General features: G+C 40.8%; 1 protein-coding gene across 4 annotated transcripts in view; it reads left to right on the top strand.

Annotated features, from left to right (window-relative positions):
- The window catches only part of prickle2b (prickle homolog 2b), a 91,545-nt gene that overhangs the window by 52,556 nt on the left and 16,438 nt on the right, over positions 1–22,551 (top strand). For 3 of the 4 annotated variants that reach the window (XM_078794859.1, XM_058074545.2, XM_058074547.2), the window contains one exon: positions 22,002–22,185. In XM_078794859.1, the coding sequence (XP_078650985.1) occupies positions 22,002–22,185 (184 nt within the window). Of the gene's footprint in view, positions 1–10,525; positions 10,860–22,001; positions 22,186–22,551 lie in introns of those variants that run through there. The other variant, XM_058074546.2, reaches the window with a different exon arrangement.

Here is a 22,551-nt window from a genome sequence, read left to right as displayed (position 1 = left end):
AAAATAAAAAGTAAGATATTTGAGAACAGTGGAATGTTTTATCAGAGCTTTTCTTGTAGAAAATTGGAACCAAAGCGAAGTTTTTTAAAATTTTTTGTTTTTAATAAATGCGTTTTTTTTTTTTTTTTGGGGAAAACCTGATGCGACCCAGTCTCACCCAGACCCGAGCTTCAGTGGCCCCCAAGTAAATAGAGTTTGAGACCCCTGGTCTACTTGTACTGCTATTTAGTTGAGACAGTAGCACATCCTATGAGTTTTTTCTATGTATAAAAAATACTGACTACTTTTTGGAAGGATGCTTGGATATATAAATGGGTGTAATGAATTAAATCACTGTATTTATCATTATTTCATAAAAGAGGCACTCCTCAGTTGACATTCAGCAGTTGATCTGTGAACAGTTGCATTGTTTTTTGTTGTTTTTTTTACAGTAGGCCTACATTGTGGTTCTCATGGTCTCGACATATGTGTGTTTTTCCTCCTCAGCATGTGTCCTTATTCTCATGTCTAAATACTTGGCAGCCTTTCATATCCTTCCGTGCTCTTCCACTCCCACAGTGTACGTCTTTAAACAGTGGCTTCATTGATGCGCCGGTCTTCTTCTTCTTCTTCTTTACCCCACCCATAAATGTTTTAGCTGATCCCACACTGATCTTACAGTAACGTTGTTCTGCTATATACTGTATATATATATTTACAGTATATGTGTGTGACCTAAACTTAAACCAGGGGTCTCAAACGCGTGGCCCGCGGGCCGAATGTTGCCCACAGGACACTAGTTTGAGGCCCCCGCCTTGATATGAAAGTTTAATGTTAGTGCGGCCCGCGCAAGTTTGATATGGATGCTGTATGGTATCATGTACCCAGAAAAAATTATTACGTTTGATTAATGTTCATGTTAAAGGTTAAATAACTGTTAATAGTTATCCTCCCTCTCCGTGTGGAAGTGGTAAGTTTTTGGCTATTTAAGTTTAAAGGAGATAACTTGAAGGCTACCGTTTAGGTCGCTAGCTCTCTAGTTTGCGAGTTAGCATGTGTCTCAAGACCCTGCAGTCCCAACTATATGTGGTTTCTTAAGTTTTTATTATTTGCCGTTTTATTATTATTATTATATTTATTTATTACTGATTGATTTTCTTTGTTCTTGATTTGTTTATTTATTTTTCATCTTATTTTGTGCAAAAAAATAAAACAGTGGCACATTTTATCAGAGCTTTTATTGTAGAAAATTGGAACCAAAGCACTGAAAATGTTTGTATATTTTTCTGTTTTTAATAAATGCGTTTTTTGTTTGGTTTTTTTTGAAAACCTGATTTCAAAACCCAGCCTTGCCCAGATCTTAGCTCCAGTGGCCCCCAGGTAAATTGAGTTTGAGACCCCTGACCTAAACTGACCTAAACTGGTGATCCTCATCAATCCAAACTCAAGCCTTAAATACATAAATACATTGTACTGTATGCACTGGGGTTCGAGTCCAGCTTCATTGTGTGTGTGTTTTATATATGAATGAGGCTGTGATGTCAGGTGAAGGTCAGCAGAAGGACATTATTGTGTCTGCTGTGCCACGCCGGGTGTGAAAAGTCTGTTTTTGAGTGGTACAGGCCAGACTGGTCTACACAGAGGCCCATCTGTGACATGAAGAACCAGAGGAGTGCCGGGAACCCATGGGGCAAATGAATACGCTGTGAAATGTGTGAAAGAAACTGCAGGGCAAGACACTGGGTTTTGTGTGGACCCTCCCTCTCTCTCTCTCTCTCTCTCTCTCTCTCTCGGTCTCTCTCTCTCTTTTTTTTTTCTCTACACCCTCACCTTTGCAATACACATGCTCTCTCTTTCTGTGTTTTGCACACACTTTCCTTTCACACACACTGCACACGGAGGTGCACAGTTCAAATAAACAGCGGCCCAAGCAGCCAGTCGGGTCTGTAAACAGCAGTGGGTCGAGTTGATTTACTTTCTCCAGCTCCTGCTCTCTTTCAGTGCCTCTTAATGGGCCATGCCTTTAAAAGGGAACTTGGAAAAGCGGCAGTTCGGAAGTTAAAAGCAACAGAGGGATTGTGCATGATGGGAAAAGCTATGACAAAATTTAAAAAGGTGATAGACTGAAATGCTTTATTTTGGTGTATTCAGAACAATGTCAGAGTATTTTTTTACAGGTTGCTCATTAAGAGAATGACAAGAAAATAATTCAGTTCTGTTAGTTCTGAGTTAGTACTTTGTTGCAAAAGTGATCACCTCCTGGTGAGCTTGGGTGGTATATAATCCTTCATGTTGGCAGTCAAATTCATGCATTCACTCATCAGAGCATAACATATCTTGAATGCAGTGCTGCTGATGTAAAATCAAATAAAAAAATGGCTTTTCCTCTATGGAAGAATGGCAGTGACAAGCACCTTTTAGCTCGGATTGGCTGCACAGTGCACGAGTGGTTTGCGTGTAGACCTCACAGCTCGACCCGTGTTCAATTCCACCCTCGGCCATCTCTGTGTGAAATTTGCATGTTCTACCCTGTGCATGCGTGGGTTTTCTCCGGGTACTCCGGTTTCCTCACACATTCCAAAAACATGCTAGGTTAAGTAGCGACTCCAAATTGTCCATAGGTATGAATTTGAGTGTGAATGGTTGTTATGGTCTATATGTGCCCTGTGATTGGCTGGCCACCAGTCCAGGGTGTACCCCGCCTCTCGCACGAAGACAGCTGGGATAGGCTCCAGCACCCCCACGACCCTTGTGAGGATAAGCGGTACATAATGAATGAGTACATTCGGAACAAATATGTTGCATAATGACAGTTTAGAGATGTATTTTTCCTTTGTATTGTTTCCAAATTATAGGACCTCACAGGCATTTGGCTTCAAAAGGGATTAATAACCCTCCAGGGTACATTATTGTAGCATCTAGCTTGGGTCATATTCACTACACATGACTGCAACACTGATTCATCCTGAAGTAATTCTATCCAATCAGCGTTGGTGTTATTTAATCAAACCTCTGTCATCTGGGAATGTTGTTTATCCAAACACAAGGGCGATTGGAGACAAGATCTCCCACTTGCCATGCACATGCCAATCAAGCTCGCACAGCCATCGCCTCATGGGGTATTCAGGGACCCGCGGAGGATATGGATTGGAAGATAATTTATCATTTGCTTGGCCTGACAGACTAATGCTATGGCCCGGTGAAGATGGTGAACCTGGGGCTTTATTGACTAATCACTACTGAGAGGTTAAGGCCATCAGCTGCAGACACATGATGAGTATCCACAGGCGGCCCCCCTTTTGAATGTATGGGGTTTTAATACTCTATTATCTTAACTGGCACTCTTTGTCTGAAAGCAGATTTTAGGTGTATTCCATATTTTTTCAGATGTGTGTTCCGAGATAATGTCTTTCATTTAGCACAACTCATTGACTTCCTTTCTCCGGTGTCCTGCTTCTATAAACACACTCAGACTGGGAGATGGCTGGGAGATCTTGTTTTGCTGGATAATCGGGATGAGACAAGGAGGTCCGCACTGAGTTGTGGTGAGATGACTAGCAGTCAAGATGACAGGCAGTAGGACTAGATTAGGATATTTGTTTAACTTGGTAGTTCATTTAATCATTGACTTAATTTACAGTCCAAACAAGAGCGTCCAGAAAAGGCTAACCTACAACATCCTGTAGACACAAATGGTTATGACATCTTTTACTGTTTCTACAAAGTATCAGTTGCAGTTACACAATTTGCGTGTACTTAGAATACCAGACCAATCTTCGTAAAAACAGGATAAATTGTTTACTAATATAGTTCTGGATTAATCTAATAAAGCAACCCAGTCATTATACAGGGTCAGGCAAAATGATCTGACACATCTTTAGGTTAAATAAAAGGCAAATAAAGTAAAGAAACACAAAAGTGTTATTATTTTCCAAAAGTACACATGATGCCATTCTGTTTCATTATGTAATTTTTGTTTCAATGCAGATCCAGTAGCTCTGAAGTTGGTAACCCATAACAAGATGGTGTTTGGAACTGGTACGGGATCATGTCTACAGAGATTGAAGTGCAAACGGAACGCTCGTTGTATCGCAGTTACAGATTTGTTTGTTTTGATAAACATTTCCAGTATCAGTTGCAGTTACACAATTTGCGTGTAGTTGTAATAGAATACCAGACCAATGTTTGTAAAAACAGGATCAATTGTTGACTAATATAGTTCTGGATGAATGTAATAAAGCAACCAAGTCATTATACAGAGTCAGGCAAAATGATCTGACACGTTTGTAGGTTAAATAAAAGGCAAATAAAGTAAAAGTTATTATTTTCCAAAAGTACATATAATGCATTCTGTTTCATTATGTAATTTTTGTTTCAATGCAGATCCAGTAGCTCTGAATTTGGTAACCCATAACAAGATGGTGTTTCCAGCTGGTACGGGATCTACGGTACGGGTCTACCGAGATTGCAGTGCAAACGGAACGCTCGTTGGGTCGCAGTTACAGATTATTTTTGATAAACGTTTCCACAATGAAAGTACGATGCTCACCAGTCCAATTCATGGCAGCAACTGAAAAAGAAACGAAAAACAATTATTTCAAAAATAAAAAAAAAGTTTCTTTACTTTATTTACCTTTTATTTAACCTACAAATGAGTCAGATCATTTTGCCTGATCCTGTACTTCCAACATATATACACTATAATAATATGTCCTCATTGCCTAAGTAATACATCTGATGATATGAGAGCAAATGGTTTCCCACTGGTTTGAGAATGTGCTCAGCCAATATTTCCAGATGACATCATGTTTAAAACACGTTTCTCTCAGAACTTGTGGTTTCATCAGTAAGCGAACGTGAAGAACGTACATGTGAAGAAATATGTGCTTTTAAGCTTATGGAAGCTGCTGTACAGTGCCCATCATCACCAAGGGGGGGGGGGGACAAGAAAGCATTGTTGTCTTCAGTGATAACGATCAACATCATGTGGCTTCATGCCTCTCAGTTTAAACTGTAATCACACATGGAGGAAAATTCATGTTGGGAAACTGCCTGACAGCTTTTCACGCATTAAATCATCAAATAATCCTTCAAGAATAATATTCTACAGAGCAATGATATTTATCTCATACAGTGGAGCCTTGGTTACCGTCAATAATTTGTTCCAGAAGGTCAGACTCTAATCAAAGCGGTCGCTAACCGAATAGATTTTTCACATTCTATAGTTTTACATGCAATAAAACAAATTGAAATGCATACAAATACATTTACATGATAAATGAATGGGCTAAGTAAATATTTAAGGTTACTGCAGCGCAGCGCAGTGCAGGTGCGCCGTGCCAACAGGGCGTGGCCAGTGCACTTTGTAATTTTTGTTTTAGTTGCCTAATGGGTCATTTTCTCTGTGTCCAAAAAGTCTGCGCTTCGTGTTGCATAGTTTGCATAGTAACAGTGATTGGATGTTTGGTATTGGATCCAATTTACCACTGCGCAGGGTGCGCTTCGCCTGCACCGAAAACAGACCAGGTCGAAGCTGGCGATCCTTCAGGGTATCTTTAGCGCACTGTTTTGTCACAAAACTGTCACTGTGCCAAGCTGAAAATGTGGACGCCTCCCGTGGTGCGCCGCCGCGTCTTCCAAATTACCAAATCGGCTGCGCACAGTGGTGCGCTGGAGCAAATTAGCACTCGTGGGGTGCACCAGTCAATTATCACATGTTAATTATCTTTAACTCAGCTGCAAATTACATATTTTTAAAGAATCTTAGCATTCCCATTGTAGTGTAGATGTAACAAATCAAATCCATCCGAGTCATTTAGCTGTCATTAATTACTCACTGCCACACATATAAACACTGAATGGTCTCATGAGGAGTCAGTAATGCGCAGATAGATTTTTTCTATTCCATTCACTTGAATTATGTAGACTGTAAAAACCGCAATCTAAACTGATAGCGTAGTTTCACACAAGTCTCCATACCCGGATCATGTCCATTAAAGGTTCCGGTGGGATCCAATGGCCTCAAGACTAACTTTATTTCCTGGACTGATACTGCTCTACCACACAAGTCATCTTAAGATAAATATTTAAATGTAGCTTGTTTCAGCGATGGAGTTTATTTAACTAAAAGGTTGACCTTGAACCATTAATGGAAAGGGCATGCATAAACTAGCACGCTGCTCGAGATGAAAATGCTTCAGCTTCCTTGAACTGAGACTTTCACTTCACTATTCCATATTGCATTTTTAATTCACGGGAACTAAATAATTAATTTAGTTAATTGCAATTATGATTTAATTAAAAAAAACACCAACAATGTTCCATTTACATAATAGACTTGTATATCAACAAAGCGACAGTGATATTGTTATTTTAACAGCTATATGTAAAACTATATTTAGCAAGTTCTCAACAAGATGCTTGTTTGTCAGCAGTTCTGTGCTGGAAGACACAGCCATCCCAAAAAGAGCAGGCATCATAAGTGTTGTCGCTGCTGTTATTGACGAAAGTAGCATAAGCGAAATAGGTGTGTCCCAATGACGTGCATTGTTAGCTAGCTCATTTGATAGTTATAGTTAGTTATATAGTTTTCTGCCATTATTCATTCATTCATTCATTTTCTACCGCTTTTCCTCATGAGGGTCGCGGAGGGTGCTGGAACCTATCCCAGCTGTCTTCGGGCGAGAGGCGGGGTACACACTGGACTGGTGGCCAGCCAATCACAGGGCACATATAGACAAACAACCATTCACACTCACATTCATACCTATGGACAATTTGGATTCGCTAATTAACCTAGCATGTTTTTGGAATGTGGGAGGAAACCGGAGTACCCAAAGAAAACCCACGCATGCACGGGGTAGAACATGCAAACTCCACACAGATATGGCCGAGGGTGGAATTGAACCTTTGTCTGCGAGCTAACCACTCGACCGCCGTGACGCTCTTTTTCTGCCATTATAATGCACAGAAAAGAGAAAGAAATAGATTCACATAAGGATTGGGAAGAAATGGTCAAAATTCCAAAACAATTGATACGTCTGGAGGGAATTGTGAATATGTGGGATTGCTTTTTTTCCGCTCACGTTTTATTCGCAACAACTTCTCTTTCACGGATATTCTCTTTCTCTAATCATTTCCACATCCTGTAGCAACCATTACCGTCGTTTGACCTAGTTGTGCTTTGAATTAGTGTACACTAGAACTGACAAAAAAAAAAGGCAAAACGATTTGGGCACAGCAAGCTTGAAATTGAGCTTTGCTGCCCTGGAGGGGGTTGTCTGCATCGGAGGCTGATGTTCTGATGGATGGACCAAGGTGGAGGATAGGGGGGCTGTTTTTCTCCTTAATGTGAGTGAGGCCGAGCGCTGGAAATGGATCCAGTCCCCAAGCGTAAACACAATGCAAGGTCACCTCCTTGCTCAAGCTCCTCTTGCTGGAAACGAATCGTCCACATTACGTACTTTTTTTCTCTTCTTCTTTCTTGAATTTAACCCCAGTTTGACTCAATGAGTCTCGACAAAACTTGTCTGGGTGAGTTTTATAACTTCAAAGCTAATTTGATTTTCAACAACGCCGGTTGCTCCTCATTCCCTTCCCTTTATCCTATTTTTTTTTTTACAAATACAAATTTCACCCGTCTAACCATGCAGAGTTAATCCAGTTAATGTTCAACATGGTTTGAATAATGGCCACTTATCTGCTGTGAACATGGTTCCAATAGAGCTTATAGTAAGTCCATGGTGCTCTGCTTCAATAAATCTCTTTTCTGTGTAAAGAAGTTGGACCCGAGTGCTAATATGTCATGGCAGTAGAAGAGGTTAAGATGTTTATTTTAAAACCGCACCATCCAACGCCCCAATAAAGACAACTTTCACTGAATGTTACGCTCGTGTGTACCGCCAGTGTTTGGTTCGGAAAACTGCTGAACCCTTTCTACTGACTTGTTTACTTATTCAATGTTAGGAAAAGTACTTTACCACTCTTTTATTTTAGTATTGTGCGGATGTTTGGTCACCGGCATGCTGTTAGTAATATGTAGGGATGTCCAACCGTTATGGGCCGAAATTGGCATATAAATGACATATCAGATCTTATTTCTATGCCATCAGATCATATCTGCCAATACTGTGTAAGGCATCTTCCTTCAATGCGCTAATCCCTTGTTTATCACGGTTAATTTGATCCAGACCTGAGTGTGATAAATTAATTTCTATGGAGTAGTATTCATTATTCATGAAAGGAATATTTTCTCAGAGCTTAGAAGACCTTTTTACGACCTTTTAAATATGGGTTTTAACATTATTAGAGCACTCTGGACAGGAAATAACACCCCTATAGTCTCATTTACACTTATCCTGACCTGAGTGTGATAAGTGAATTTCTGTGGAGTAGGATTCATTATTCGTGAAAAGAATATTTTCTCAGTGCTCAGAAGACCTTTTTACGACCTTTTTCAAATATGGGTTTTAACATTATTAGAGCACTCTGGACAGGAAATAACACCCCTATAGTCTCATTTACACTTATCCTGACCTGAGCGTGATAAGTGAATTTCCGTGGAGTAGGATTCATTATTCATGAAAGGAATATTTTCTCAGAGTTTTGAAGACCTTTTTACGGCCTTTTTCCAAATATGGGTCTTAACATTAAAACACGACTATAGTCACATGTATACTCTTTTTATTTACAACATATTGCGCAACTGCAGGGTCTTGAGACACATGCTAACTCGCAAACTAGAGAGCTAGCGACCTAAACGGTAGCCTCCAAGTTATTGCCTTTAAACTTAAAAAGCCAAAAACTTACCACTTCCACACGGATAGGGAGGATAACTATTAACAGTTATTTAACCTTTAACATGAACATTAATCAAACGTAATAATTTTTTCTGGGTACATGATACCATACAGCATCCATATCAAACTAACATTAAACTTTCATATCAAGGCGGGGGCCTCAAACTAGTGTCCTGCGGGCCACATTTGGCCCGCGGGCCGCGTATTTGAGACCCCATTCCTTTATTATGTTTTTTTTTTCATTGCGGCAGAATAGTTGCCTTGGCAAAATATCAATACTCATTGACAATATAACTGACCCCAAACCAGCCAACCAAATCTGCGGTGACTTCAAGCACAGGACACCGGCACTTTGAGCTCCTTGGAAGGTCCTGCGGAGAGGCTTGGAGTATAGCCTGAGCTGTAATTCATGTTCTAGTTTTCCAGTGGGTGCACAATTATGAGATGAGTAGAAGAGCATAGCGAGGGTTGCTTCACCACATGTGAGAGAGCGATCCAATCGAGGACAGAAACAGGAACACAACGGAAGAGAGGATTTGGAAGGTAGAGAGAATCAAACCACCCGGCAGCACTTGCAGCTTTGCAGGTGACGTTTTAAAGAAATTTGGTCTTTGAAATACATATCTAAAACTTTAATTAACAGAAAATGTGTTGCCTTTCCTTACCATCTTATTGACAACTGTTCCAAGTTATCAGCTCAAATTTCCGTCTGTCTACCCCTTTTAAGTCTCAGAACGTCTTGTATTCCACATATTGGCTTTGCATTTGTTTTTCATTCAGTGTATTTTCATTGGTCTGGTAAACCTTTTGTCCTTTCTTCAGCTAATGTCTGTTTCTTATGTTAAACAGCTATGTTTTGTTAACAGGAACTCACCTCCTCATTCCCCCCATGCAGGTCAGCACCCTGTGGCTCCTCTTACTACTCACAACCTCTTTTTCCTCTTGCTTTAGGGCATCTGATTTGGGGAAATAGTTTGATTCACATGCAAATCATGTCAGAGCACAACTGCTTACGCTGCTAATTATACAAGTGTTGGGACATGGACGTGCTGACATCACACTGGGATATTAGCCAGGAGGGAAAGTAGGGAGTGCTCATATATGTGTGTGGGGTTGTGACAATGTAACCAGAAAAAGAATATAACAGGAAGTGAGACACTATTTGTTCATTGACTTATCAAGAAAATAGTCAAAATTGAAGTAATTTGTTCTGACAAGTATGGTGGTATTTACATATATATATATATTATTTTTTATTTTTGCCAGAAGGTGTTTTGTCACATAATATATATATATTTTTAATGTGTGTATATATATATATGTATATATATATTTTTTTTGCCAGAAGGTGTTTTGTCACATGAACTGAACTACTGTAAATACCACCATACTTGTCAGAACAAATTACTTACTACAATTTTGACTATTTTCTTGATATATATATATATATATATATATATATATTAAAAACATATTAGTAAATAGTATTGGTTGAGCCCATATACTTTAACATTTATATCGGAGAAAGTAATTTCAGATCAATTTACATACAATGATATAAACAAACAAACAAACGGTATGCATTGGTGTTAACCTGTTACAATAAGGGGTCCATTCGTGCTCTTATTTTGAAGGCCCATACCGGAAATGACTTTGCTTTTTTTTCTCTAGCTTGAGTTTGGTTAAAAATTAAAGGGCTGTTAAGCAGGGAGTCACTGACTTCCACGCACTGCACTGCGAGTCCGCGTGGATATAGTCATCAAAGCACTAATGTTGTTGAACTACACGGAGGATATTTAACTTATATTTCCTGGGAGTGGAAACACTTAAAACTCTTCGGATTCTTCGGTCTCTTCTGGATTTGCTGGTGCTCCATTTTGGACTTTTGACACGCTCCGAGTTCCTGAGTGACTGCAGTGAATGTGAATTCTCAGCGGGCTGACAAAAGGCTTTCTTCACGGAGGGGATAGATATAGTGGCGGGGTACCGACACCACGCAGCGGCTGTTTCGTGGCAAACTCTGTGGTGCGATGAGGAAGACGTGGAAGACTCTGGCTTCACTCAGCCGTACAGTTTAAAAAGGTAAACACTTTCTCACCCCGTTTTTTTGGTGATTTGGAACTGTTAGGACTGCTGAGGTGAGGCGTTCAAGGAATTTGGTAGTTTTGGAAGGAGACGTTTTATGCTCTTTTTTTTTTTATACGTTTTGACTTTTATATTTATATAAACATAAACTTAACGGGCTGTTTTGTGAACCCGAAGTGTTTGTCCTGAAAAAATACATTGTATTGCTGGTAATTAAGATTGTTTTTTGGATGTAGATTTAATATAAAATGTAAAGCTGCAGCTTTCCCTGAGTTGACGTGCTTTCACTGGTGTCCCCCCCTCCCGGAGCGCAATGATCAAGCTACTGTGCGCTCTCCAGTCCCATCGTCTTTTGTTGTGTCGCCTCTTTACCTTATGGACCTTGGTAGATTGCTTAGTAGCTGTCTTGGTAAACAAGTACATACGAGGAGTGAAACTGTATCACGTATACGTACGTTTTTGTTCCGGTTAAAGTCTGTTCAGTTCTGTTCCTTTGGTTGTCGAAGTGCAGTCCGGGACCAATAGAACCGGACCAGACAGGAGAACATGTAGATGGATCTCTGTTCGCTTTTCTTGCAGACTCTAGTCCTAAATGATAAAGATGGATGTATCGATCCGAATATTGATTTCATTGATACCAGGGTGGGTTGCACGGCGGTCGAGTGGTTAGCGCGCATACCTCACAGCTAGGAGACTAGCTTATACTAGCAACTTATATTCTGTCATCCTTGGCAAAAACTAATAATGCTAGTCAATAATAATAACGGGCTGCACAATGGACGAGTGGTTAGCGCGCAGCTCGGAGACCCGAGTTCGATTCCACCCTCTGGTATCTCTGTGTGGTGTTTGCATGTTCTCCCTGTGCATGCATGGGTTTTTTGTCCGGGTACTCCGGTTTCCTCCCATAAGTATTAAGCAATTGAAGTTGGTGGTGCAATGGAGAGTGTGTTCAGTATGACTCGGTTGTTATGGTAACCTAGGCAACATTCGAGGATGAAACCACAACAGCATTCTAAATTGAACTATACTGTTTGTTTACTTGGTGGCACGGCGGTCTAGTGGTTAGCGCGCAGACCTCACAGCTAGGAGACCCGGGTTCAATACCACCCTCGGCCATCTCTGTGTGGAGTTTGCATGTTCTCCTCGTGCATGCGTGGGTTTTTTCCGGGTACTCCGGTTTCCTCCCACATTCCAAAAACATGCCAAATTGTCCATAGGTATGAATGTGAGTGTGAATGGTTGTTTGTCTATATGTGCCCTGTGATTGGCTGGCCACCAGTCCAGGGTGTACCCTATGTCTCCGAAGACAGCTGGGATAAGCTCCAGCATACCCGTGACCCTATAAAGGAGCATAGAAAATGGATGTATGTAGTTTTCCGTTGTTTCAGTTCTCATAAACACATTATAATAGGACTGTCTGTGAATGTAGCATGTCATTCCAACTCCAGCCAGCAGATAGCATCTGCTTCCTAACACACCACTCCGTACCTGGTATACCAGAGAATAGGACGGATCAATGTTGCCAATTAAGTCATCAGAGAGACACCGGTCCAAACCCAAGTATTGATAACAAATGCTTTAGCAGCTTGCTTCACCCTGCATATCTAAACTGACAGACGGCCATTATTTATTTCAGTCCCTGTTATTGCCTATCCCCCCCTAACTACTGACAAATGGTTCCAGCCAAATATTCCAATAGGGTGGATATGCTGTGATTGTTTCCTTTGAAAGTGTTTAATTAGTTTTAGTCACTGGGTGGCTTCTGTTTGATGCATCCCTGTGGCAGGCAGTTAGCAGGCAGCCTGTTGTGGTGTGAGGTTTCCTTGGAGGCTGGTCTATGACTTCCTCTTTTCCCACAATAGGGAAAGAAGTTGGCACTCGCTGAATAAGTAATGGAATTTCATCTCAATGACGGCAGCCCACTGTACTGTATCTGAAAGTTGCCTGAATTTGACGTGCTGCCTCCCGGGAGTCGTTGACCTTGCACAGCAGAATGAATGAGTTTCATCCATGAAATACCGAAGGACTCATCGGAACTATCTGGATGTGTAGCAGTTTGCTAAGACTGTGATGAACAATCCGTAGTTAAACAGTATGTAATCGGGATTTGTTCAGTTCGGTTAAAGAGATTGCATATGACCCATAATGCAACTGCATGTAAACACTGTGAATAAGAACCCATAATCGGAAATATTTACAACCTAAATGGTAAATGCAGTATGTGGGGCAAAGAAGATGAAAACGACGGAATATCTAACCCAGCAATATAAGTTAGAAATTATGGATCATATATTTACTGTTGCTTTTCGTGTTTCGGACATTGTTTTGTAATGTGATTACATTAACTGTGATTGTGAACAACCCGTGATTGACCCGTGATTGGAAACTCATGAGTACCAACCCTTTAGCCCAATGAACATCAAGTTCATCCATGAAGAGTGCAAGTTTGAAAAGTATAACTTAAAGTATCATAAGTTTGTCATATGGTTTGGTCATTGTTAATCAAATAATTGAATGCGTGGTAATAATAATTCTGTATGCGGCATATTCTATATTCATATTTGTTTGCTTGAAGGTGCTGTCGACCTTGACAGTAACATTCTGTAGATTCTGTTGAAGGAAGTAGTTTGACTCCAGTCTATCTCTACTTCTATAGATAATGATGCTTAAGCGATGGACATCAATGGTTCTGTCTTTACCTTATCTTTTACCTTGTCTTTTACCTTGTCTTTTACCTTGTCTTTTACCTTATCTTTTACCTTGTCTTTTACCTTGTCTTTTACCTTGTCTTTTACCTTGTCTTTTGCCTTGTCTTTTGCCTTGTCTTTTACCTTGTCTTTTGCCTTGTCTTTTGCCTTGTCTTTTGCCTTGTCTTTTACCTTGTCTTTTGCCTTGTCTTTTGCCTTGTCTTTTACCTTGTCTTTTACCTTGTCTTTTACCTTGTCTTTACCTTGTCTTTACCTTATAAGTATTGAGCAATTGAAGTTGGTGGTGCAATGGAGAGTGTGTTCAGTATGACTCGGTTGTTATGGTAACCTAGGCAACATTCGAGGATGAAACCACAACAGCATTCTAAATTGAACTATACTGTTTGTTTACTTGGTGGCACGGCGGTCTAGTGGTTAGCGCGCAGACCTCACAGCTAGGAGACCAGGGTTCAATTCCACCCTCGGCCATCTCTGTGTGGAGTTTGCATGTTCTCCTCGTGCATGCGTGGGTTTTCTGCGGGTACTCCGGTTTCCTCCCACATTCCAAAAACATGCCAAATTGTCCATAGGTATGAATGTGAGTGTGAATGGTTGTTTGTCTATATGTGCCCTGTGGTTGGCTGGCGACCAGTCCAGGGTGTACCCCGCCTCTCGCCCGAAGACAGCTGGGATAGGCTTCAGCACCCCCGCGACCCTCATGAGGAAAAGCGGTAGAAAATGAATGAATGAATGTTTGTTTACTTATTACTGCTTTTGGGAATATCATTCAGTAATTTGTCCTGGGCTAATAGCACATTGTTTGTCAAGTTGTCAAGGCAAATCCAGTTGATTCACACAATAGATTTTTTGTATGAGCCAAGAATGACTTGTTTTTCTATTGCCCTACCCATTTTACAAACTCTGTTCCAGTCAAGTCTGCTGACGCCATTAAAGTCATTAAAAGTCACAGAAACTGAGTTTGTTTTTTTTTGAGCAGGTAAATGAGCTTTATGTGTGACATTAGTGAGGCATGCTGTTTTGGTTTAAAGTCAAAAGGGTCCTAAATAACCTTCATCATTTTGTTTAAATGGTTGTCCCCAGGGGTAGACTAATAAGAGGACAGGACTTTGTCTCTCAATAATGAGTTATGACAGGTGGATGGCGGCGTAATCACTGGCCTCAGAAACACATTGCATCTGGCTCGTACTAATTGGCCACTAATGGAAAACGTCTTTGTCAAGTCTGACTCTTGTCAGGAACACCTCCAGTCAATGTTTAGCTGTGACTAAATCCTAATGGCTCTGAAGTCGACATGCAATCCCGGGGACAGGTAAAACTTGATGCAACAGATCTTATATTCGCAAAACTACGAATATAAATGTTGCACTTACCAAAAGGGAAAACACATTAACGAGGAAATATGTGCTTCTCCTCTTCCAACAGTTATTCCAACAAAAACAAAAGTGAAGTGAAAAGGCTTGGCTGGAGTGTGAGACCAGCTGTACTCGACTCTGTGCTCCCCTCTTGTCATCGGCTTTATGCTTTTATGGTGTCATTTTAAACTATAATTTTCATTTGACCTTGCTGTGATATCATTATAGTTTGAAATGACAGCATTACAGCAAAAGCATAAAGTTGATGACAAGAGGAGAACTCAGTCGCATAAGAGGCTCATTTATCATTGTAGAATATGGATCCAATGTTCCAGCTAGATCTGGAGTCAAATTAGGTCAAGTTGGGACCTTTATAGATCACAACCTATTTTTCTAAGTATTTTTTTGCTACCAAGTTTCCTGCTTTTTGACCTTGGTCATATCAAACCCAAATATGACATTTTTTTAGTCCTCATTCTGGTCGTTTTTGAATAAGATTTGTAATACCAGTAGTAGATCCTTGTTCTCCTCCTTTGTTATTTGTTCTGATTGATGCGTTCAATGTAGATAAAAGCATAAAGTCGATGACAAGAGGCTTATTTATCATTGTAGAATATGGATCCAATGTTCCAGCTAGATCTGGAGTCGAATTAGGTCAAGTTGGGACCTTTATAGATCACAACCTATTTTTCTAAGTATTTTTTTGCTACCAAGTTTCCTGCTTTTTGATCTTGGTCATATCAAACCCAAATATGAAATTTTTTTAGTCCTCAGTCTGGTTGTTTTTGAATAACATTTGTAATACCAGTAATAGATCCTTGTTTTCTTCCTTTTGTTATTTGTTCTGAATGATGCGTTCACTGTAGCATGGTGTTTGCAGTGACCTACGATACTGAAAAACCACCGCCCAAAACCAAAAGCAAAATGGCTAATCTTTGGAGGACATCTAACCTGTTTTTAATTGTGTTGCTTGAGAAGACATATAAGAGGAAATGGATGTCATCTGAAGAGCAGACAGACCTCTCAGTGACTCCCCCTGGTGAATGGTCATGTCACACATGACCCCCTGTGACCCCCTGTGACTCCCCATGTCGCGTGAGGATGCACAAATTCAGATGGCAAGGTTAAGTTGGAACACAACAAAACTTTTAAATTAAATTTTAAATTAAACTGTAGCATCCTTATTCATATTCCATGCTATTCCATGTTCTGTGTGAATTATTAAATCTGCGCATGTCTTCCATGTTGCATGATTCATAGGGCTGTATGTTAAATTCCTCCCGGGGGACATATACTTTGAGCCAAATTTAAAAGTGAAACAAGCCTTTTTACTTCCTTCACTTGACCTCACTTTCGTCATTTTTCGGCATCTGGGATGTAAATTTCACTTGTATTACCCGAGTCTGCAAAACGTTGCTAATTGAAATCATGTAGATTATAAGAGGAAGCTCTGGTTTTGAGTTTCAGTGGAGGAGAAATCCAGCATGTGTGTGAAGCTGTTGTAAATCATGAGGATGAGGGGAGGGCGGTGGGGGGGCGGGGCTCGCATACAGGCCTCAGAAGGCCAACAGGATCTCTGCCAGAACTCATGTGGTGAGGAGATGTTTGCCAGGTGAAACACTGAAGGATGGTTATCAAACATCTGGACCTGGAGGAGGGGGTTGTTGATGGTGGAAGGGTGTAGCTGTAAAGGTCACACCTCTTGTCTCCTGATGTACTATACACTCTCTAAAGCAGGGGTCTCAAACTCAATTTACCTGGGGGCCCACCGGAGCTAGGTTCTGGGTGAAGCCGGGCCGCATCAGGTTTTCAAAAAAACCCCAAAACGCATTTATTAAAGACTGGAAAAATAATCAATAAAAAAACTATTGTCAATGCTTTTGCTATAACCTACACTTTTTTAAGTACTTTGGTTCCGGTTTTCCACACCAAAATATCTGATAAAACATTCCACTGTTCTCAAATATCTTAATTTTTATTTTTCTATACACAAAATAAGATTTAAAAAAATAAACAAATTAAGAATAAAGACAATAAATCAATCAGTAATAAATAAGTAAAATAATAATAAAACAGCAAATAAGAAAAACGTAAGAAACCACATACAGTTGGTAGAGAAATTATTTTTTTCAGATTCAAATGTACAGTATTAAAATGAAACTTAATAATTTTACCCAATTAGCATCGTACTCAGTTCCATCTGGGAGCAGCGTCGTAACTTTAACAACATGTTTGATGAGATGCGTGTATTTTCCGTTTTATTCCAAATCATTTCCTGCATTTATTTGTACCCAGCCGTAATAAGCCTTTAGCTTCATTGCTAATCCAAAGCAAAAACATGGTAGGGTAACAGTATGGGCGGGGCAAAATCATGTTAATTGTGTCCGGTGTGCACACAGCTTTAAGCTGTCATTTCAACATTAAACTTTGGTATCAAACTAGCGTCTCGCGGGCCGCATTTGGCCCGCGGGCCGCAAGTTTGAGACCCCTGCTCTAAAGCGTGGTTGCGAACGATTCCAATTCCTTTATTCAAACCTTTGAGAAAGTATTGTATTTTCTGCTGTTGAAGGCGGTTTATGCTCATATTGAAATATTAATAACTGAAGAATCTCTGCCGTGGCAGATGTGGTGGCAGACAAAACCACAGGATCCTTTTTGATATTTTCCTCTGTCGGGGTGGGATAAATTGAACAAATTGTTTATTATTGTGGTTGTATTGTGGCTTTGAACGCCACTGCATACCGAGAGCGCTGATATTTGTGTTGCCACCTCTCAGTACGAGTGTCACAAGATCTCATATCACAAGATCTCATGAGGTTAAAATGTGACTATAATTTGTCACTCGGTAATAAACTAGTCTCATAGGCACTAGACCTGGCGCAACAATAAATACATTTATCACACAAATAAATGAAAATGAAGCGGATAATTCTTCCAGCCTCAAAACATGTGGATGCATTGTCTGTTTTCCTCGTCTCCCGCCTCCAAACAGACAGGAAGAGGGTTCACTGCGTGCTTTGGTTTCAGCACCTTGGTGCATTTGTTCCATCGAACAACGGAGTGAACCCTTTTGTCAGTAATACAGTCTCTTTGTCTTGGTGGGTGGAGGCGGAGCCGGTGGTAGCATACACACAGTGTGCAGAAGAGTGTAACATAGAAATGAAAACTTGCAGTACATAGTCATATAGTTTGTATATTCTGTCATTGTACTTGTCTTAAAAGTAAAGTTAAAATCTTGTATCCGCGTATCATCTTGTCTCGTGGCGCTCGCTTTAGCTCTCAAGTTATCTCTGGCAAACTGTTTGCGCTTTGCAAACACTGCGATGATAGGAACAAGCCCCGGACCATGGTTGTAGTAGCAATGCCGGCAATTCAGGTTGCTTATAGGATTTGGTGTGTTGAAGCTTGATGGGTTTTTTTGTCCTTCATCAGAGTATTTTCCCACATGGGTCTCACTGTACAATAAGGTACACAAAAATACAGTACTTACTGAGGAAATAATGACGAACTCATGGTTGCTTATAAGATTTGGTGTGTTGAAGCTTGATGGGTTTTTTTTTGTCCTTCATCAGAGTATTTGCCCAAATGGGTCTCACTGTACAATAAGGTACACAAAAATACAGTACTTACTAAGGAAATAATGACGTACTAATGAGCAGAGTAGTTACTGAGAAACTAAGACACACATTTAGAGTAGTTACTGACTAGCTAATGATAAACTAATGAAAAGAGAAGTGGTGATGATGCAACTCCACAATAGAAGGCAATTCAGTTCTAAGATGACAAAAATGGCCACAAGGTGGCATAAGTGCATTTTATAAGCCCTTTGCATGCATCTTCCTTTTTATAAAAGAGCACTCTGCAGCAACCAGGAAGTGAAAAGGCTTGAAGCCGTGTTGTGCGAAGGAGGTTAAGCATTGTTAGGGAAAATCTAAAATTGTTATTGTCTTGTAAAACTGCCATTTTTTTTGTTGTTTATGTTGTGGCATGTTCAATTCCACCCTCGGTTATCTCTGTGTGGAGTTTGCATGTTCTCCCCCTGCATGCGTGGGTTTTTTGTCCGGGTACTCCAGTTTCCTCCCACATTCCAAAAACATGCTAGGTTAATTAGCGACTCCAAATTGTCCATAGGTATGAATGTGAGTGTGAATGGTTGTTTGTCTATATGTGCCCTGTGATTGGCTGGCCACCAGTCCAGGATGGACCCAGCCTCTCGCCCGAAGACAGCTGGGATAGGCTCCAGCACCCCCGCGACCCTCGTGAGGAAAAAGCGGTAGAAAATGAATGAATGAATGAATGAATGTTGTGGCATCATTGTTTAGACATTTTGGCTATTTTATACGGCTGCATTTATATATATCTTTTCACAAAAGGCCTTTTTTCTCCATTTTTTTGTTGAGAACTCATATTTTGCTGAAACTTACGTATGTTCTGCTGATTACTGAAGAACAGGAAAAGGTTCTTCTTCCAAAGAAAGATGAGAGTCTAATCTTTGGTTTGGTATATACCATGTATATGTAGCCCAACACAATATTCTGTGTGCCTTGAAAAATCAGTCAATTTCATCTGGTGTTACGGGCCAGTGAGTGTCGACTCCGAGGTCAAACCTGGAAGACCAGGACACACAGATTTGTCCTCCAGGAAGGAATGCATCGTGAAATGTTTTGCTTCAGGCCCCCCCCCCCAGGCTATTTGTATATCTCCAAGACCCCAAGGCAGAAATAGAAACAGCTGACGTGCCCACGACTTCCTGACATGCTGTCAGTGAGCGTCTTGTTCTTTTGCTTTCATGCATCGGACATCTTTCCAATGACTTGTATTGTTTGAGCTTGGCCTTTTTTTTTTCATCACAAGTCACATGTGGCCGTTTTGCGGTTTACTTTTATGTACGCTGTCATTTGGTGTTATCTTGTGGCTTGCCCTTCCTTCCGCGTTGGCAACACATGTCTGCATCGGCTCACAGTGCCGTTGAAAACTAGAGATGACAGTAATAGCCGGGAAGGAATCACAAGTGGTGATAGAGAATCCCTCCAACTGTTCGACCTACTTGAATGCTTTCCTTTAAAGGCTCAAATGCCATACGGCGAGTTGTGACATGCCTCCGGGAAGGTTTTACTTTGAGGGTACTTTTGAAACTTCTTTAAGCTCTCTCTCATCGGCATCCATCAGGGTTAAGCCAAAGCACACTCAGGTGCTTTGTTAAAAAGACGCAACCTGCTTGACTTTTTGAGGAAAGGTATGTTTAAGGACGCACTCCACAGTGTGTCATGGATGCTTCGGGGCACCTTACATCTTTGACACACCGAGCTGCTCAAACAGTGTGCCGAGTGTCTCTAAGCTTCTCTGTGAGAGTTAGACAAACAGGCGTCCGTCTGGGAACATAATGAGATTGTCTCCATGTTTTTGCCGCTTGAGGGGGCTGTCAAGGACAAAGAGAAACCTACAGTATCTGTATGCAGTTTTTGTTATTTTTATTTAAGCACATTGTGTGGGTCTCTCAAAAGTGCTATAGGTTGACGCTAAAGTCATTATTGTTAATAATTTTACAATTAATCAATTCTCATTGTAAATTTAGTTTGTAAACTTGCTTAGAGTTGTTTACAACAAAAAAAAACCAATTTAAATAGCTTAAACAGATTTATTACTTCATTCATTCATTTTCTACCGCTTTTTCCTTACGAGGGTCGCGGGGGGTGCTGGAGCCTATCCCAGCTGTCTTCGGGTGAGAAGCGGGGTACACCCTGGACTGGTGGCCAGCCAATCACAGGGCACATATAGACAAACAACCATTCACACTCACATTCATACCTATGGACAATTTGGAGTCGCCTAGCATGTTTTTGGAATGTGGGAGGAAACCGGAGTACCCGGAGAAAACCCACGCATGCACTGGGGAGAACATGCAAACTCCACACAGAGATGACCGAGGGTGGAATTGAACCCTGGTCTCCTAGCTGTGAGGTCTGCACGCAAACCACTAGACCGCCGTGCCGCCAATTTATTAGTACAGACAATCACTATTTTTTAATTGCTACTTAATGTTAGTACATTAAAATATACATAAATGTACCTAATTCTCAATTGCATCATCACCTCTTTGTGCTTCTCTTGGAGAAAAAAAAATGTAAAAGACATATAAATATGTGTTTGGGAGCGAATGAGTTAAGCGCTAATTGCGGTCGGTGTTAAAAATGTGCTTAGGTGTGCACAATTCTGCTTTACGTCACCGTCACTGGCTGCATTGGACTATTATTCCTTGTTCTTGGTTCCTCCGAGGGTTGTTAAGCGCCTGTATCCACTGCCACAACATTTTTACTGTGAGACCTGCTGTGGGAGGCCTTGACCTTTCACCTAAGAGGAGTTTACTCCCCCTATGGGTAAAGCCCCCCCATCTGGTTTTAAGAAAAAGTCAAAGGGTATTTACAGAAATTTCAACTGGGCTTCAAACCGTGCTGACGACCGAGTAGGTGGGATGATTTGACGTTTTTCACAGATGGATTCCTTGGGAAAAAGGCTTTTAAACGATGGGAATGGAATGATTTATGACTGTAATGTTTCTCATGATATGACACTAATAATGATCCACTCTATGTTTACACTCTAATGGTGTGGTCGCTGAATTTATTCATTTTCTACCGCTTATCCTCACGAGAGTCGCGGGGGTGCTGGAGCCTATCCCAGCTGTCTTCTTCAGGTCAGAGTTGGTGTACACCCTGGATGGTCGCCAGACAAACAACCATTCACACTCACATTCATACGTATGGACAATTTGGAGTCGCTAATTAACCTAGCATGTTTTTGGAATGTGGGAGAAAACCGGAGTACTCGGAGAAAACCCACGCATGCACTGTGAGAACATGCAAACTCCACACAGAGATGACAGAGGGTGGAATTGAACTCTGGTCTCCTAGCTGTGAGGCCTGCGCGCTAACCACTCGACAGTTGAAATAAAATCCACAAATACTACAAAAGGCCACATGAGGCCACATTTGTGCATGCGCTGTTCGCGATGCATTAGCAATTTGTCTTCCATCATCCATCTAATGCAGTTTTTTTCCCGTTTTTGTTTCCAATGATAGGAAGATCTGCGTGCATTGTAAGTGTCCTCGAGAAGAGCATGCAGTGAGCACCATGCCTGTGGAAATGGAGAAGACGGTCACCAAGCTGATGTACGACTTCCAGAGGAACTCCACTTCAGATGATGACTCTGGTTGCGCTCTGGAGGAGTACGCCTGGGTGCCACCAGGACTCAAACCTGAACAGGTACCTTATACCGGAACACATAAGTTGACTGCTCAATCAGAAACACTCACCAGTTATTACTACTTTGATTAGGTACAGGTGCACAATGTAAATTTCTGATCCAGTGTAAATTATTATGAGAACATCTGCCTGAACTTTTCACAAAAAGATTGATAGCAATGAGTCTACGCCAACCTTTTATGCTAAAGCGGCAAAAGTATTTGGCCATGTGATTGCAGACATAATGCCTTCCACTCGTCTGGGAAAACCTTCTTCAAGATGTTGCCGTGTGTCCATTTTGTTGTTATTTTTGTCCATTTTACCCATTTATATGTATGTATGATGTGTGAGGTCAATCTTTCACACCAAACTCATACCACCATGCAT

This window comes from Doryrhamphus excisus, linkage group LG11 (assembly GCF_037039965.1).
Source record: "Doryrhamphus excisus strain RoL-2023G ecotype Guam linkage group LG11, RoL_Dexc_Guam_v1.1, whole genome shotgun sequence".
NCBI lineage: Eukaryota > Metazoa > Chordata > Actinopteri > Syngnathiformes > Syngnathidae > Doryrhamphus > Doryrhamphus excisus.
Note: the sequence above shows the minus strand (reverse complement) of the source record. Positions and strands in the feature narration are given on the sequence as shown.